This window comes from Microchirus variegatus (genome assembly GCF_963457635.1).
Source record: "Microchirus variegatus genome assembly, chromosome: 4".
Lineage (NCBI taxonomy): Eukaryota > Metazoa > Chordata > Actinopteri > Pleuronectiformes > Soleidae > Microchirus > Microchirus variegatus.
The window spans coordinates 117,764-135,000 of NC_139805.1; the positions used below are offsets into that span (position 1 = coordinate 117,764).

Consider the following 17,237-nt stretch of genomic DNA (forward strand, 5'->3'; position numbering starts at 1 on the left):
AACGTTGACGTCTGCGACGCTAATAAATTAAATTCAAATTAGTTCTTATCACTAATATCGCAGACTGACCGAATAAGTAGCATATTGACGGGACGACTCGCGTGTTTTGTTTTGTTTCTCCGCTACATTCGCTGTCAGTGAACGGGCGAGAGATTCGTCCATTTTAGCAGCAGCAAAACAATGTCTACGTCCAACGCAAATTTCAAAAACAAGTGTGTGACACAGGTGAACTGCGTCTTCTGCGACAGTCTGCTCTGCACGAGAGGAATGAAAGCGGTGCTTCTTGCGGACACTGAAGTGGAGCTTTTTTCAACGGATATACCCCCCAATAGGTGAGCGCTAATGTTGTTAGCAGTGTTGCTAACCGGACTGTGTTTGCTTGTTTGTTTTGCTGCCAGGTGTTTCTAGATCAGGGGGAAGTTTTCTTTAAATCATATCACAATATCACGGTAACGCAATAACGATATTCATGGTGATATTTCACGGAATTTAGTAAAAGTATTTGTTATGATATCATATTATACACAGTTCACAATCATAATAAAACAAACACTAATAGTATTCTGTCTATAATCTAGCTACAGTTGGAGGAGGTTGTGGATCAGTTTTCATTATAACTTGATATTAAGGGGAGCTTGAGACCTCTGTTATAAATAACAATGCAACTCATGTGATAAGCGGTTTTCTTGCGTGTGGTGTGAGATTTTTAACTTTCATGGTCATGTTTGTTTCTCGTTGCACGCACCTCCCCAAAAGGACTGTTGACTTTGTCGCCAGCTGTTACACTACTGAGAGCTGCAAGTGCAAACTGAGAGACATTGCGTGTCTCAAGTGGTAGGTAAAGCTCCTCTTTGGGACATACACCCTGTATTGTTTACTATAGGAAGACCATCTGCTCTTGTAATAAGTAAACACAAGGCACAGCTGACAAGCAGGTCCTACACAACTGAAGTTGTTTTTCAGAGGCAGTCAACAATTAGGTAACACAATATATTTACCTACAGGATTATAGTTTGAATAACAACATGGGGATAGTATGCTAATTTTGTATTAGGCAGGTAACATTATGCTAACACCATTTTAAGGACAGGTCTAAGGACAGAGGATGTTACCAACCCTGTGAAGTCCCATGAGACAAACTATGTTTTGTAAACTGTGGGCTATACAAATAAAGATTGATTGATTGATTGATTGATTTTAGCTTCATAATAATAGCTATTAACTATAGTAATTGTGTAGTAATAAGGAGATAATATTATAGTAATATTGTGATATTTAATATACATTTGGTTCAGTAAAGTCTATCTCACTCCTCCACGTGTTTAGGCTTCACTGCAGTGAACTTCAGTTTTTATTTTTATCTCAATATCTGAACTAAATATGAACTACATGAAAACAAATGAACTTGGCTCAGATACATTTTCTAATTGGCAACATTTATCAAGTTTCTGACAACAAAAATGTGTTCATTAAAAAAAATAGATAAAAAAATAATAATAATAATATGCTTATTAACTACTTTATATTTAAAAACAGAATGATGATGATTATTGGAAAAAAAGACAAATGCTCCTTTAGTCTACATGCTAATGTGACCTTAATCCTAAATGGATTTGGTCGGCAGTATGTTGACTTGTATGTTATCCGTCATTTCAATGAATCCATTGGTCCATTTAACACTAGAAAATGGAGGAAATAATGCCAAATGCAGGATGTTTTGTTTTGTTTTGTCTGGCGTACAGGCCATGGATATGAAAAAGTCTAGCTTTTAATTCAAATATTACACAGTGCCTGTGTTTACACTGAGGCTTGTGTGCACCTCTTTTGTGTTCCCAGGCTTTTGTTGTTGTACACGGGGAAAACAACAAACATGTTGGATAATAATAGACACCAACTATTGGAGTATGCACTTTCTTTCATAAATGCTGACACATGTTTCATCTTTATTCTTGCCTGCTCCCTCTCACAGTGGTAACGTAGTGGGCTATCATGTAGTGGCCCCATGTAAACCCTGCCTGCTCTCCTGCAACAATGGCCATTTCTGGATGTTCAACAGCGACGCTGTTTCAACTCTCAACAGACTGGACGCGACAGGTTAGCATAAGCTCTCCTTCAATAACACTGGAATTTCAGTTGTCAATTGTGTGTTTTTATAAGCATCTACTTTGTCTGCAGGCCTGAACCTGCTCCTGTGGGGAGATCTGCCAGAGTTGGAAGACAGTGAGAATGAAGAATCGGAAACCCCATCAGAGGAGGAGTGCATCAGGTAGAGAGGGAAAGGACAATGTGTGCAACCAGGATGGCCAACATTTGAGGTGGAGCTACAAAACCTATGCTGAGATGAGAGAGAAAAGAGAAGCTTTTTAAGGGGTCATTGATCACTGAATCACAAAAGGCAGAAAAAATGGGCCACTGTATTGCTCTGCATGGGTCAAAAATAAGATATTAAACCATGCCGCACTTCAGTCCACATCCAACACTGTGATGTCACAGCAGGTGTTTTGCCTTTTCAGCTCATGGAGAATAGCTGCTTTGACATCACTGGCTAAGCCAACTTACACAACGTTCTCCACAGTTTTAAGTTTGTATTTTTGGCTCTTTGTAATTCAGTGGTGAATTATCCTTTCTACTGTGACCATGCCTTTTCTCATTATCATCATTTTTCATCACTGTTAAAAGCACAGACACACACTAGGTCACACATTCTTCTCTCTCTTTTTTGTATATTTGCGTGAGCTTTTCTAAAATGTGTGACTGAAGTAGACCGAAAACAAAAGCAACAACAACTAGAGCCTTTAATCTAGTGCGTTTGACTTTCCATTGCTTTCCACTGATCTCATGGCTTCATTTGATTGACCTCATGATTTGTTTACGCTAAGCCCACTTTTCTAACAAGGTGAACAATTCACTTACTTTCCTTTAAATGACAGATCCACTGTGATCTGTACATCGACTATGCTGTAATAAGTATTTACTCCCATTGACAGTCATGTCTTAAAAGGCTTGTATTTTGTCTGTGTGGCTGGGTGCTGACGTGAGTGCTGTTTTGAATCCTGTGTACCGGAGAAATAGCACAATTATTTAATTATGCATACAGTATACATATAAATATATATGTTTATATATATATATATTTGTATATATATAATATTTATGAGTTCCTTGCTGTTTAAGGGCATATTTGAATTAGGTAACATTGCAATCTGAAATATTATATAACTATGTATTTGATATGATAATATAATGTTTGTTATACACCTGACAGCAGCAGTATGAATCTGACTGTAGCATTGTGTGATGATAACATGCAAACGTATGCATTTTGTACTTTCATTCATGCGATATTTAAGAAAAAAAAAAGGTACTGGATCAATGACGTAGGAAATCTAGAATGGAAATGAAAATAGTTGTACATTCATGTCACTCCACAGCCTTTCTATGGGGGTTATTGAAAGTGTGTTTCAGTGTTAATTGGTTTCACTTCACCACAGTTTTATGTAGCAGCATTATTGTAGCACCTGTGGAAAAGGAAGAAAAACAATCAACTCCAAAGAATCTTGGAACATATCGATTATTGAACCTACACACTGGCTCCCCCTCTGAAAATACATTTTTCTGCCAGTTTATAAAATAGCTTTTCCTATTTTTGCTTCTTTTTTAGGAGTCACGATACTCCAGTATTCCATTGGCCTTAGCGCTGCTGTGATTGCTGACAAATGACCTTTGTTTATCTGTGGACTCTGGGCTGATGATGTACGTTAGTTAGTTAGTTAGTTGGTCATCACCAAATGACCAGGCCTTATGATCAGCCTGGTTTACCAGATGTAAGCTTCAGCATCCTCCTCTCACAAAGAGTGGTAATAGGCCAAATCAGTCCTTTTTATGGCAGTGCCATCCTCAATCTCTTGCTATTATGTCACTGCTGTGCCCTACTAAAACAACGATCCGGTCTACCTGTATTGTTAAAAAAGCATTGTGAAACAAAAGCAAATATAGAAGGTTCACTGAAGGAAAAGGATAAAGGAAGATACTGTTTTTAAGTATAGTTATTGCATTAGCCTTTTTAGTTTTGTAAAAACACACAGAGGATGAAAACATTCTCGTCTTTCACCACTTTAGATTATAACTGACATGTCTTCTACACTTGCACACCAAATACTGTCTTATGTGGTAAACAGGACACATTTCATCAGCTAGGTATTTATTCAATCTTCAAACCAAAAAAATGTAACCACATACTCTCTATTCCCTTCCTTTTCTTTTTTACACACTGTTTACAAATGCTTTGATTTGTATTGTGCTACAGTACTTCTGTTTTGTATTTAATATTCCATTTGTGATGTAGTGCTTCGATTTGTTATCTTTAATGACTGGCTGGATGTGTACAGTCTTACCTCAAGAGGGTAGATCACCTGCAAGCTTCCTCTGGCTCAGACTCAGTGTCAACGATAATCAAAAGAGTTATTTAAAATTGCTGTTTCTTGACGTGAATAACTTTGATGAACATGCCCTGCTGATAATGTATATTTTGGAATTGCACTGAAACTGCATCGGTAGTTTGAAAAAAATTAAATAAAAAATGTTGTTTTGTATGCTTGTTAACTTAATAAACTTTTTTTTTTCAAAATATTGTACATTGATGTATTTATTTTACTTTTTAGGTTATTAATCTTCACAGAAAAGTTAAAATGGAAGGAGACTGACATTATATGATCTTTACACTCAACTGCAAAAGCCCTTCGACACAAGAATCAAGCCGAACTGTAGATCAGTCAAAAAGACAACAATCCATCTAAAATCTCAATATTTAACAGAGGAGTCTTTTAGCAACAGCTGATAGAGAACAGCATCACAAACTCTGCTGCTGTATTTCAGTCCAGTGACTTTGTCAGACGCAGTCTGTGCTTTGGTCATGGAGGACATATACTGGACAAATGGTTTTAATCAACTGATTCTAAGGATTCCGTTACACTGAAAACAACTGCTTTAGAAGTCACTAGTCACTTGTTTGTGTGTGTGTGTTGCGTAAATATATAGTAAATAGATTAAAGTACAAGTGTGCTACAAATGTAGGGTTACATTAAAACTGGTCAAAATGTTGCAGAGCGTTCCAGTCACAAAGAGCAGCATACTTAAGAGCAATCTGTCCAGGTTCAGTTCTGACTATTGGAACTGACAATAAAAACTGATCCTGTGACCCCATTAAAACCTATAGATATGATGGGAGCAGACCTACAATAAGGATCAACCAACAAGGCTTGGTAAAAGACAATGGTGAGTACTTTAAAGTTTGTAATGAGCCTTAGTGCATCATGATAAACAAAGTCAAGAGTGGACAGACTATGCGAGGGAGCATTCCTATAAATAACATAATTGTGTACAGCCATGAAGATGGAGTCTCTTTTTAGCCTGAAAAGAAAGGCAAGACTTCATTCTAGAATAAAAACCCAGCTTCAGTTTTAGCTTCTTTACCAGATGCTGAATATGAGGAGTGAAGCACAGACAGTAATCCAATAAAATCCCAAGAAATTGTACTGCGTAACCTGCTCAATCAGTGTACCATGTGCAGTGATAATGGGGTTCAACTCCTTTGGCTTTATCTTTGACTTTGAGAACAACATCAATTTGGTTTCAGATCATAAAAACTTGACTGCAAATCGCTGAAATGTTTTTCTCTACACACATTTGGGCCCCCTGTTGATCTGGGTTCACTTATGCCTTTGACCGGCTCTGACAAGATGGATAAAGAGACATCATGGAAAACTTCTCACAAATGCCACTTTTGTCTTTTTTTGTTTCGTAGTAACGCCTCATCATACTGTTGTCCACACAAGTTCCTGTTACAGGAATAAAACAAAAGTGTCAGTGGAAATTGCTCTGATATAACATTGCTGTTATATAAAGCACTATATTGTGCTTTCCTTTTCCACGTCCAACACCACCAACACATGACCCGAGCTCTCTCCAAGATTGATGGTGACCTTATCAAACAGTCAAGTCAGTTTTATTTATATCTGAACATCGTAAGCGTCTGCACATTTTGTCATCGTCTATCTTTAGATTTTCAGGGAAAAAAGAGAATTCTTTTACAGGAAAACGCAGCTGCAGAAACAACACAACACTCCTCCTCCAGAATGATCACATGTGCAACAGCTTGTTGAGTGAAATATTACAGTATAAGAGTGAAGTATGAAGTAAATGGAATAAATATGTTTAAGTCACAGTGTAAAACTCCAGTCCAATAAATTGATAATTTTAGTATTCACGCACTATGCAGATTTATATCATCAACATCAAGTGGCTTCTGTTCTATGCACTGAACACTTAAGGATTGACTTTGATATGCAGGATGTATTTCAACTGCTCATTTACACAAATATCAATCACATGGCAGCAACTTATTGCATTTAGTCATGGGATCATGGTCAAGATGACCTGCTGAAGTTCAAACTGATCATCAGAATGAGGACGAAACAGTGATTTAAGGGACTCGGTTGCTTAGCTGAGTATTGGTGTTGGCATGGGCAGCCCATGGCCAAGAGAAAAAGGAATTGGGCTTGTAGCCGGAGGGTTGCCGTTTCAAGTCAAAGGCTAGGGTGCCCCTGAGCAAGACACCTGATCCCCAGGCACTGCTCCTGCACTTAGAGGTTTAAGTAGAATTGGTGTGTGTGTGTGTAAAATTATTTTATTTCAGAAGCTGCTGATCTACTGGGATTTTCCACAAGCAGCCATCTTTAGTGTTTGCAGAGAATGGTTTGAATAAGCAAAAATATCCAGTGAGCTGCAGTTTTCTGGGATGAAAATGCCGTGTTGATGCCAGAGATCAGAGAACTACCAGATTGTTTCAAAATCAAATATCCACTTGTTCCAACCCAAGGTATAAGCAGACATAAGATACTCTCTGAATGCACAACACAGTGAACCTTGAATCAGTTTGGGCTGCAGCAGACACTTTATTCAATAGACATTATAACTAAAAAAGCAGGCAATGACTAAATGTACATAGCCTATGTATAAATATTCTGGCATATTAATACTGCTGCAGAAAAGCTGGTGATGAGCATTCAATGTGTGCGACAAGAAGAAAAAAATAAACTATTCCTTTGAAACAAGCTGACTGAAGTTGAATTATTTGTTTTTACATGCTGCCTCCTCAAGAATGATCTACTGCTGTTGGGACATGTACAGAGCAGTTTAGATAGATATGGCAAAAAAAAAAAATGCACACAAAGTATTTGTGGCTTGCTATGTTTTCACATGTTCATGTAGCATCCACCCAAATAACAAATCATGACTATCCTTCACCAAATTATCTCTGTGTGGCCAGCGCCAGCCCAAGCCTTTATAGGGCCCTGATCTGAATTTGATTTGGGGGCCCCCCTCCCCCACCTCAGAGTAGCTGGTGCTTAAAATGGACTTAGACTGGAAGTTCCAATTAGTTTTTAGTGTGTATCTGCGTCATTACCTTGTTTATGAAGCCCTGAAGGTTCTAAACAAACAGTTCAGCCACTGCTGAGAACACTGTGTTTTATTGTAATCTCGGGCTCAGAGAGATCTCTGAAAATCCCGTAATAGTTACGTAAACAGTGGTTCTTTTGAACAGCAGATCCTCCTGCTCCGGGCACTAGTCCGGGCACATCCGGTTGCGTACATTGAACCACAGAAGAAGAATAACGTCCGTTGTGGAGGTGTTTCACGAGCGACAGTGTCTTCTGACTCTGGGTCTGACTCTGGGTCAAAGGTCGTCAAAGGGACTGAGGCGGGGAGTCGTGAAGAAGCTATTTTTAAACACTGTTAAAACAATGTTTTGATAATGAGGAGCAGTGCTACCACCGTTCCAGAGGGGGGAGCTGTGCTTCTGAGAGCGGGTGTGCTGAATGTCACTTCCGGGGTACTGGCCAATCACAACACAGTCTGGCCGTTTCTCCAATATCCATGCTTGTGCGTACTTGTGTGTACTTGTGTACTCCCGTACTTGTGAAAACGTCATCAGCCTCAGTCCAAGTTCTTTTCCATTTCTCAAGAACGCGAGCAGTGAGTACGGTTCTCATACCCGGAAGTGTTCTGGCTCCGCCCACTTTACCAAGTATGCATCGAGTGGTGACTTCAGCTTACTTGGGAAAGCCATATATCCCAGAATGCATTTTGGCAGAACACAGCAGGATAAAATACTAATTTAAACCTGAAATAAATATATTTCTGTGTCCCGGAACACAGTTTTAAAATCATTTGAGGCAAGAAATGATTCATTTAGAATCCAAACATGTGGTTTGTGTAATAAGATATGACGTATTTATAGTATGACAGCGGCGCTGTCGGAGCTCACAGTGCCCGGCACAGAGCAGCGTTACCTCGGCCTGTCCTGATGAAATGATCCACTGGTTCAGACGGCTCCGTCATTACATACTTGGTGTGATCCATAGATTTGTTGTTGACATGTTGTTTTGTTTTTAATGCAAACGTTTTGACCTGAAAGTGTGAACGTCTGTATAATATTAATGTTTAACTTAGTCGAAAGTCGCACTGTCATTGCATATGTATTTAAATATAATGGACTCTATAATATTTTAATACATATACACACGTGTGTGTGTGTGTGTGTGTGTGTGTGTGTGTGTGTGTGTGTGTGTGTGTGTGTGTCTAATATATATATTACTCTACACTGCTCTAACTTATCTATTTTCCACATGGTAATGTATGTATGTATTTAAATAAACATGAATTAATACATGAATTAAATATTTAAAATGTGAAAATAACAATATATCATATGCATTTATTAAAAGTATTTTATATGTTCCCGCCATTCAAACAGTAGAATAAGGAACACACTTCTGTTCCAATTGAAGAATCGTGCTCGTGTACTCCGGTGCTTGGCAAGTATGTACTTCAGTCGTACTTCTCAAGTATGTACTTCAGTCGTACTTCTCAAGTATGTACTTTCCAAGTAAGCAAGTACATACTGGCATATTTGGTTATTGAGAAACGGCCCATGTCTTCTCAGACGAGATTTATGTCTGAAATATCGCGGCTGACAAGTGCTTCAAAAAGGACAGATATCTATCGGCTCGTTTACAGCAACTAGGAGGTTTTTGACCATAAAAACAAGTTAATGTATGTAAGTAGACCTCCATAACTAACATATATGTGCAACAGGACCACTCTATGTGACCTTTAATAATCGGGAAGCATGTAAACATGACGTTCAGTCGTCATGGAAACTCGTCATGCGTTATAACGCCGTTAACGTGCCCAGTATTTATAATATAGTTTTTTAATCAAATTATAGCAGCCCCGGACAGGCCCAAAAACATGAGGGCCAGTCCATGCCTGGTCCTGATACAGTGCATACTCTCAGAGAGGAAATACTCTGGCGCTCTCTAGTGGATATAACTTGCAATGACCCACACAAACACAATTCTATTAATTTCAAACCTTAACCATAATACTAACCCTTACCTCTATGAGGCGCCGATTGTAAAGTTGCGCATGCTAAAATAAAGAGCAACTTTTTTTCCCACTTTTAGCAAAAAAACATGTAAAAAAATCTAAATGTTAAATATAAATCTAAATGTTAAATATAAATGTTAAATATAAATCTAAATGTTAAATATAAATGTTAAATCTAAATCTAAATCTAAATCTAAATGTTAAATCTAAATTTACATCTAAATGCTAAATATAAATTTAAATCTAAATGTTTCGTTTGAAACTAAATATTTAGCTAATGTGCAAATTCACACAGCTGGTAACCGGATGTACCAAAATAAAAGCTCGAGGAGGTCAGGCTGTGTTTATACAATCAAATAACGAATTAAAACCACCCCAGCGGGGAAATCAACTTGAAAACACTATTGTGATAATAACTACCTAAACTATGTAAATGTTTTTAAAACTGTGAGGTCAAAACATTTACATTTAAAACATAATAACGCGTCAACAGCAAATATATCGATCACACCACGTATCAGATGACAGAGACGTCTGAGCCAGCGGATCATTTCAATAAGACAGGCCGAGGTAGCGCTGCTCTGTGCCGGGCACTGTGAGCACCGAGCGTCCACAGAAACTGCTTTCCGGGACACAGAAACATATTTATTTATTTGTAATCTCTGCTGCGACGGTCCGACGAAATGCATTCTGGGATACATGGCTTTCCCATGTATCCCTTTCTTTCTATCTGTCCCAAGTACACACAAGTCACCACCCGATGCATACTTGGTAAAACGGGCAAAGCGAAAAACACTTCTGAACATGTTTTTGTTGTTGTTATTTTAGGTAGTTATTATCACAATAGTGTTTTAAGTTTATTTCCCCGCTGGGGTGGTTTTAATTCGTTATTTGATTGTATAAACACAGCCTGACCTCCTCGAGCTTTTATTTTGGTACATCTGGTTACCAGCTGTGTGAATTTGCATATTAGCTAAATATTTAGTTTCAAACGAAACATTTAAATGTAACATTTATGTTTATGTATATTTAGCATTTATATTTAACATTTATATTTAACATTTATATTTATATTTATATTTATATTTATATTTATATTTATATTTAACATTTAGATTTAACATTTAACATTTAGATTTAGATTTTTTATTCAGATTAAACATTGAAATTATATTTTCACAAGAGAAGTAAATAGTGAAGTAAAAAAAACAAAATTCACAAATATTGCTGTAAATCTGGTCAAAACTAACATTAAAGGGTAAGGTAAGGCAGATATTCTTCTTAGGACACCAAGGAGGACACTAACCCTAATCTCCATGTATTTGGACAGTTATCTTTAACCTTAACAATAACCAGATTTTTGGGGAGATTTTTGATTATCAGGTGAGATGAACTATGATGGAACGTCTGGAGTCAGTGACGAGTTAAGTTGAAAGATTTTACTGACGACAGCTCAGATCTGAGCAGAAGTGAGACAATGCCTGACATCTGAACAGTAAGATTCTGGTGAGCAGCGTGCAGGTGTGAAATAGTGAATCCAGTCCAGATGCTGGTGTCTTTGTATCTAGGGAGAGAATCTTGAAAGGCGTCTTGTCTTATGGCCGTTGAAGAATTTGTAAGTAATTAAACTTAAAGATGGCTGAAGGTAAGGATTTCCCCAGAGACGAGCTTCTGCCTCATTAGGACCAGGTTTTGGTCTTGATGAGGACTACTGGTCCTGACAAGTGAAGTCAGTGTTTATGCCAAAAAAAGGTCTTAAAGGGGAAATAAGTAGTTTATAGTGCCATCTAGAGGAGAGGCTGAAATTTACAACAAAGAACTGCTCCTCTGCTCACCCCCTCCCTTCCCTGAGTGCTACGGTATCCTCAGCTGGTCAAATGTCGTCCTCGTCGTCTTTCTTCGTGTCAGCAGATGAGGTTCGTGAGGCGAGGGAGAGGGCGGAGCTACCGCGGCCGTAGCAGACGAAGCGGAGAGAGTGGAGGCGGGACTTCAGCTACAAGTAAAGAGACGCTTGATTTGTTCTCTCGCGTTTGTCCTTACAGGCTCCGGTAGAAACATGGCGTCTCTCTGCTAACAGTGGCTATGCAACCGCGGCCCGCGACCATGTTATTTTACATGACTTTTTGAAACACTACGAAAATGAAACAAAAACTATTATACAGCGACTAGACAATGCAGGAGCACATAATATGTATAAAAAAGTGGATTTTGGGTTATATAAACCCATAAATACTACACAGTGTCCCTTTAAAGAGGTAACAAATACAAATACACACGCGCGCACACACACAGTCCAAATTATTCATTCAACTGCCCTCATCATTCACTCCCCTGTCCTCATCATTCACCTGTCCATGTCATTCCTTCACATGTCCACGTCATTCATTCACCTGTCCTCATTATTCACCTGTCCTCATCATTCACCTGTCCTCATCATTCATTCACCTGTCCTCATCATTCACCTGTCCTTATCATTCACCTGTTCTCATCATTCATTCACCTGTCCTCATCATTCATTCACCTGTCCTCATCATTCACCTGTCCTTATCATTCACCTGTCCTCATCATTCACCTGTCCACATCACTTATTCACTTGTCCAAATCATTCATTCACATGTCCACATCAATCATTCACCTGTCCTCATCATTCATTCACCTGTCCACATCTTTCATTCACCTGTCCTCATCATTCACCTGTTCTCATCACTTATTCACCAGTCCATATCATTCATTCATCTGTTCTTATCACTTATTCACCTGTCCATATAATTCATTCACATCAATCATTCACCTGTCCATATCAATCATTCACCTGTCCATATCAATCATTCACCTGTCCTCATCATTCATTCACCTGTCCATATCATTCATTCACCTGTTCTCATCACTTATTCACCTGTCCATATCATTCATTCACATGTCCACATCAATCATTCACATGTCCACATCAATCATTCACCTGTCCTCATCATTCATTCACCTGTCCATATCATTCATTCACCTGTTCTCATCACTTATTCACCTGTCCATATAATTCATTCACATGTCCTCATCATTCATTCACCTGTCCACATCTTTCATTCACCTGTCCTCATCATTCACCTGTTCTCATCACTTATTCACCTGTCCATATCATTCATTCACCTGTTCTTATCACTTATTCACCTGTCCATATAATTCATTCACATCAATCATTCACCTGTCCATATCAATCATTCACCTGTCTATATCAATCATTCACCTGTCCTCATCATTCATTCACCTGTCCATATCATTCATTCACCTGTTCTCATCACTTATTCACCTGTCCATATCATTCATTCACATGTCCACATCAATCATTCACCTGTCCTCATCATTCATTCACCTGTCCACATCATTCATTCACCTGTTCTCATCACTTATTCACCTGTCCACATCAATCATTCACATGCCCACATCATTCATTCACCTGTCCACATCAATCATTCACATGTCCATATCAATCATTCACCTGTCCTCATCATTCATTCACCTGTCCTTATCATTTATTCACCTGTGCTTGTCATTCACTGCCAAGTTTTCGGTGCATGAAATTTTTATTTTTTTAAATTCAACCTGTTCATTTTTTTTACTCAGTAACCGATATGATTTAAAATAACAAAAAACAAAAAAACAACAGACTTAAGTTAAAGGAAAATTATACATTTTAAAAATGACTTTATAAACTCAATTTCAGTAATGCAATGTAACCCTGTCAGGATCAGCATTAGGACATCAGCCAGCATCATAACAAACATTGTCACTCCACATGATGTGTCCTCAGCCCCATCATCTACACCCTGTTCACACATGACTGTGTCGCCTCCCACAAAGACAACACCATCCTGAAGTTTGCTGACGACACTGCAGTGATAGGATGCATCACCGCGGCGGACGAAGCGGTCTACAGGATGGAGGTGGCCAATCTGGTTTCTTGGTACGAGGACAACAACCTGACAAGACAAAGGAGATGATAGTGGACATGAGGAAGGAGAGGAGACCTCACCAACCACTGTTTATCCGGGATCTTGAAGTGGAGTGGGTGAGCAGCTTTAAGAACCTCGGGGTCCACATCACTGAGGACTTCACGTGGACCACCAACACAACACAGCTGATCAAGAAAGCACAGCAACGGCTGTATTTTCTGAGGAGGCTGAGGAAGTTTGGCATGTCGACAAAGATCCTCAACAACTTCTACAGCTGTGTCGTGGAGAGAAGTCTGACCAACTGCATCACCGCGTGGTACGGCAGCACTACGGCCATGGACCGCAAACACCTGCAGAGAGTGGTAAAGACAGCTGAGAGGATCACCAGGTCTCCACTGCCCTCTCTGCACAGCATCTACCACCGCAGAGTCCACAGGAGAGCTGTCACCATCATGAAGGACAGCACCCACCCACAACATGGACTGTTTACACTCCTGCCCTCAGGACGGAGGTACAGGAGTGCCAAATGCAGGACAACCTGTTAAGAATCTAGTGGCGGACGACCCGAAAGCAGACGGAGGTAAAATTATAAACAAAGATATTTATTTACAAAAAGGGTGATATTAAAAAACGACTTCTTAAAAGCGGAAGTGAATGAGGGAATAGAGTGAGGGAGAGAAAATGAGTAATGCAGCTGTGACAGGTTTGGTTCGGCGATCTGACAGCGTCCCTTTAAGGAACAGACTCACGGAGTAGGTGAAGTGAGTTGGAGAGATTCCCAGGAGAGAAGGGAACGCAGGCGAGGACCAGAGACTCTCGAGGTGCAGGAGACGTGGCGACCTGGAGCGAGGAGAGACGGGTAAGTATCCAGTGAGGAGGTAAGTTTAAAGAGACAGTCTTGTAGCATGACTTTACCCACGAACTGAGAACAACGATCTGACGCCGGTGAAGAGGAACGGCTCCGCTTATAAGTCCTCCTGATTGCAGATGAGGAGCAGGTGAGGCGGAGCCGCGCAGGTGTAGACAATCACCTTGAGTGAAAGTAGGTCAACCACGCCCCCTGCAGAGAGAGGAAGGGAGAGCACAGAGCAGCAGCACAACAATAATGACAATAATAATAAAATGAAGGAAGGTTTGGGTGAGATCGTGACAAAACCCGTCTAAAGAACTCGTTCTAACTCACTGACATCAGAATCCTGAACAGCTGAGCAGGTTTACAATTGTCACTTTAAACCTGACACATGTCACTTTAAATCTGTTGCACAACATCTTGCACAACCAGTGTGCACTTTATGTACAGTTCTTCTTACTCATGCACATGTTTAAACTTATTTCATGCATATATATTATTTTTGTTTTTTGGTAATATTTATTTACTATTTTTTCTTATGTATATTATACTTTTTAAAACATTTCTTTCTACTTTATGCTGGTATTTTTGAGTGGACAGCAAAGTAAGAATTTCATTGTACAGGGAAACGTGTTTCTTTACTGTGCATATGACAATAAACACTTTGAATCTTGAATCTTTGAATCTAAAAATGTAAACATGTAATTCATTAGTTTCCACCTCTGTCTCCGATGCTGCCCTTCTCTGCTCCATAAACTCATCTAAATTTAACCCAAAAATAAAGAAAATAAATAATCTGTCACCTAATGACTTAACACATCAATCAATAAAATCCAGTCTTCACTCAGCTTCTCCCGCTTATAATCACTGTAAAAGTGTTTGACTTCACATTCATGGTAAATTACTGGCTATTAGCTGCATCATTCTCACAGCAGATTACTGTGTGTACATTTCTATTAAATTACTGTCACGAATACTGTACTTTCACAGTTGGTTACTGTATCATTTTATAGAGAACTACTGTAAATTGACAGCTGTTAACTGTCATGTCACTGTAATTTAACATACACTATATTTATGTGATTTGGCAATATTTTCCTTTATACATACAATATTTCTTACTGTAGCCTTGAGGCATTTTCCAGTTTACGCACTATATTTTACTGTAAATTCAGAGTTATGCCACATTTTTATGATTTAGCAGTGTTTTTATTGTATTATTGTGTTATACATTATTTAACTTTGGTACTGTGATAAAATTGCTTCAGCTGAGTTTCCTGGAACAGCCTCACTTGACGTGATTTCACAATAAATCACACAAAATACAATATTGCAAATTGTCACAGTTTAATGTTGTGAAATGATAATGATAATGGTAATTTATTGTGAAACTTACAGGTAAGATAAAGGTTGCAGCTTACATTGAGTCACCAAACAACAGACAAACAACCACTGGTAATTTGCCGTGGGAATAATACAGAACTCCTTATATGGACATCCTCAGGATTTGTGTTTATAGGTCACATATTCAGGCTTTAAAAAATATTTTTTTTTGTGTTGTTGAGTCAAAGTTATGTTTAATTTTGTATCGCATTTTTAGTAGTGATATAATATAGTCATAATTGTGCAGAAGTCATAAAATAGTCTGTTTTTTCTTTTCTTTTTGTTCATAAAAATGTACCAAGTGAACTTTGAACTGTGACGTATTTCCAAATTTCACAAATTCAATCTCTCTTTTTGCTGAAAATAAATGTTTTTTTCATCAGATTAACTGTAGGCTGTGCTGAAAATGTATATGCTGTATGTTTTAATGTAGTAATGGAAAAAAAGCAGCCAAAATTCTCTGCATTTTAAGGGTTAACAGAGAATATTAACTAGATATTTTTGTCTACTTGTATTAAAATGCCAATTCATTCTTTGCTCATATTTGGGTAATGAAGTACTACACAAATAAACATGTGCTTACCATTAAAGACTGCAATTACAGATCAGGGGCTCAGGCAAATATTATTCTATCTTTTCGGCACTAGATGGCGCAGTTTGACCATTTATGGAAGCGATGTTGCCGCAGTGACGACCGGCTTAAGCGCCTCAGTGTCAAAGAAACATCAGAATGAACACAATTATTTCACTCAGAAAAATAATGCTGTGCTACTCTTTACTCCTGGGATGACAGTGTCAAAAGATGTGTGTTCATTATTATACATTTCATACAAAAGTTATTTTTTTACTGTTAAAGCACACACACACACACACACACACACACACACACACACACACACACACACACACACACACACACACACACACACACACACACACACACACACCAAGACATTCTGTTATTTGGCTTATTTTTTGGAGGCCATATATCTTAAAAACCTCCTTTTAAAATAATAATAATAAAAAAATTGTTCTAATATATTATTATATTGTGGATGGTAATCCTATCGTTGCTAGGACAGATGAAGAGGATTGCCATCAAATTAGCGGTCACCTTGATCATCAGAGGGAATGGAATATTTTATAAGAAATATAAAGAGGTTCATAAAAGCTCTGCAGTCTGTCATGGTCATCTCCTGATAAAAGACCCAATGTCCAGCGTTGCCTGATTATGCATATTAATGACACCTTGAGAATTCATCACAAAAATTCTTTTCTTCAGTGGGCGAGGAGGGCAAACGGTAATGAATGGTGCAATTTATTCAGTTTTGTAATAATGCCTTTAATCAGAACAGAAACCTTCATGGAGGCTGGAAGGCCACGCTGCTCGGACTCTTGAATTATTAACAAAATCCAGTTTTTATATGTAATATGATCACTTAACCACAAAAAACAATACATCTTTCTCCGAACTAATGAGCCCATAAGCTTGAGAATATTTGCCTTATAATTAATGGTTAATCATAAGTATTGATTTTCCATGCTTTGTCTGGGAAAGCGCGGTTTTATATTTGCAACCGTGCACGTTTTCATCAACTGGGCTGCAT

General features: G+C 38.4%; 1 protein-coding gene across 1 annotated transcript; it reads left to right on the forward strand.

Moving 5' to 3' along the window:
* The first annotated feature begins 178 nt into the window (after nt 1-178).
* Nucleotides 179-2,521, forward strand: LOC310925578 (protein FAM72A). The gene is made up of 4 exons (XM_083887559.1): nt 179-332; nt 757-834; nt 1,970-2,094; nt 2,176-2,521. The coding sequence occupies exons 1-4, from the start codon at nt 181-183 to the stop codon at nt 2,268-2,270; spliced, it is 450 nt and encodes a 149-aa protein (XP_083743685.1). The 5' UTR covers nt 179-180; the 3' UTR covers nt 2,271-2,521.
* Nucleotides 2,522-17,237: the final 14,716 nt, after the last annotated feature.

What these genes read in the sequence shown, in the direction of transcription:
- LOC310925578 (XM_083887559.1), top strand. Translation starts at nt 181, where the DNA reads ATGTCTACGTCCAACGCAAATTTCAAAAACAAGTGTGTGACACAGGTG. An exon ending in ACGGATATACCCCCCAATAG is followed by an intron (nt 333 to 756) that starts GTGAGCGCTAAT and finishes CCTCCCCAAAAG; the next exon opens with GACTGTTGACTTTGTCGCCA. An exon ending in CAACAGACTGGACGCGACAG is followed by an intron (nt 2,095 to 2,175) that starts GTTAGCATAAGC and finishes CTTTGTCTGCAG; the next exon opens with GCCTGAACCTGCTCCTGTGG.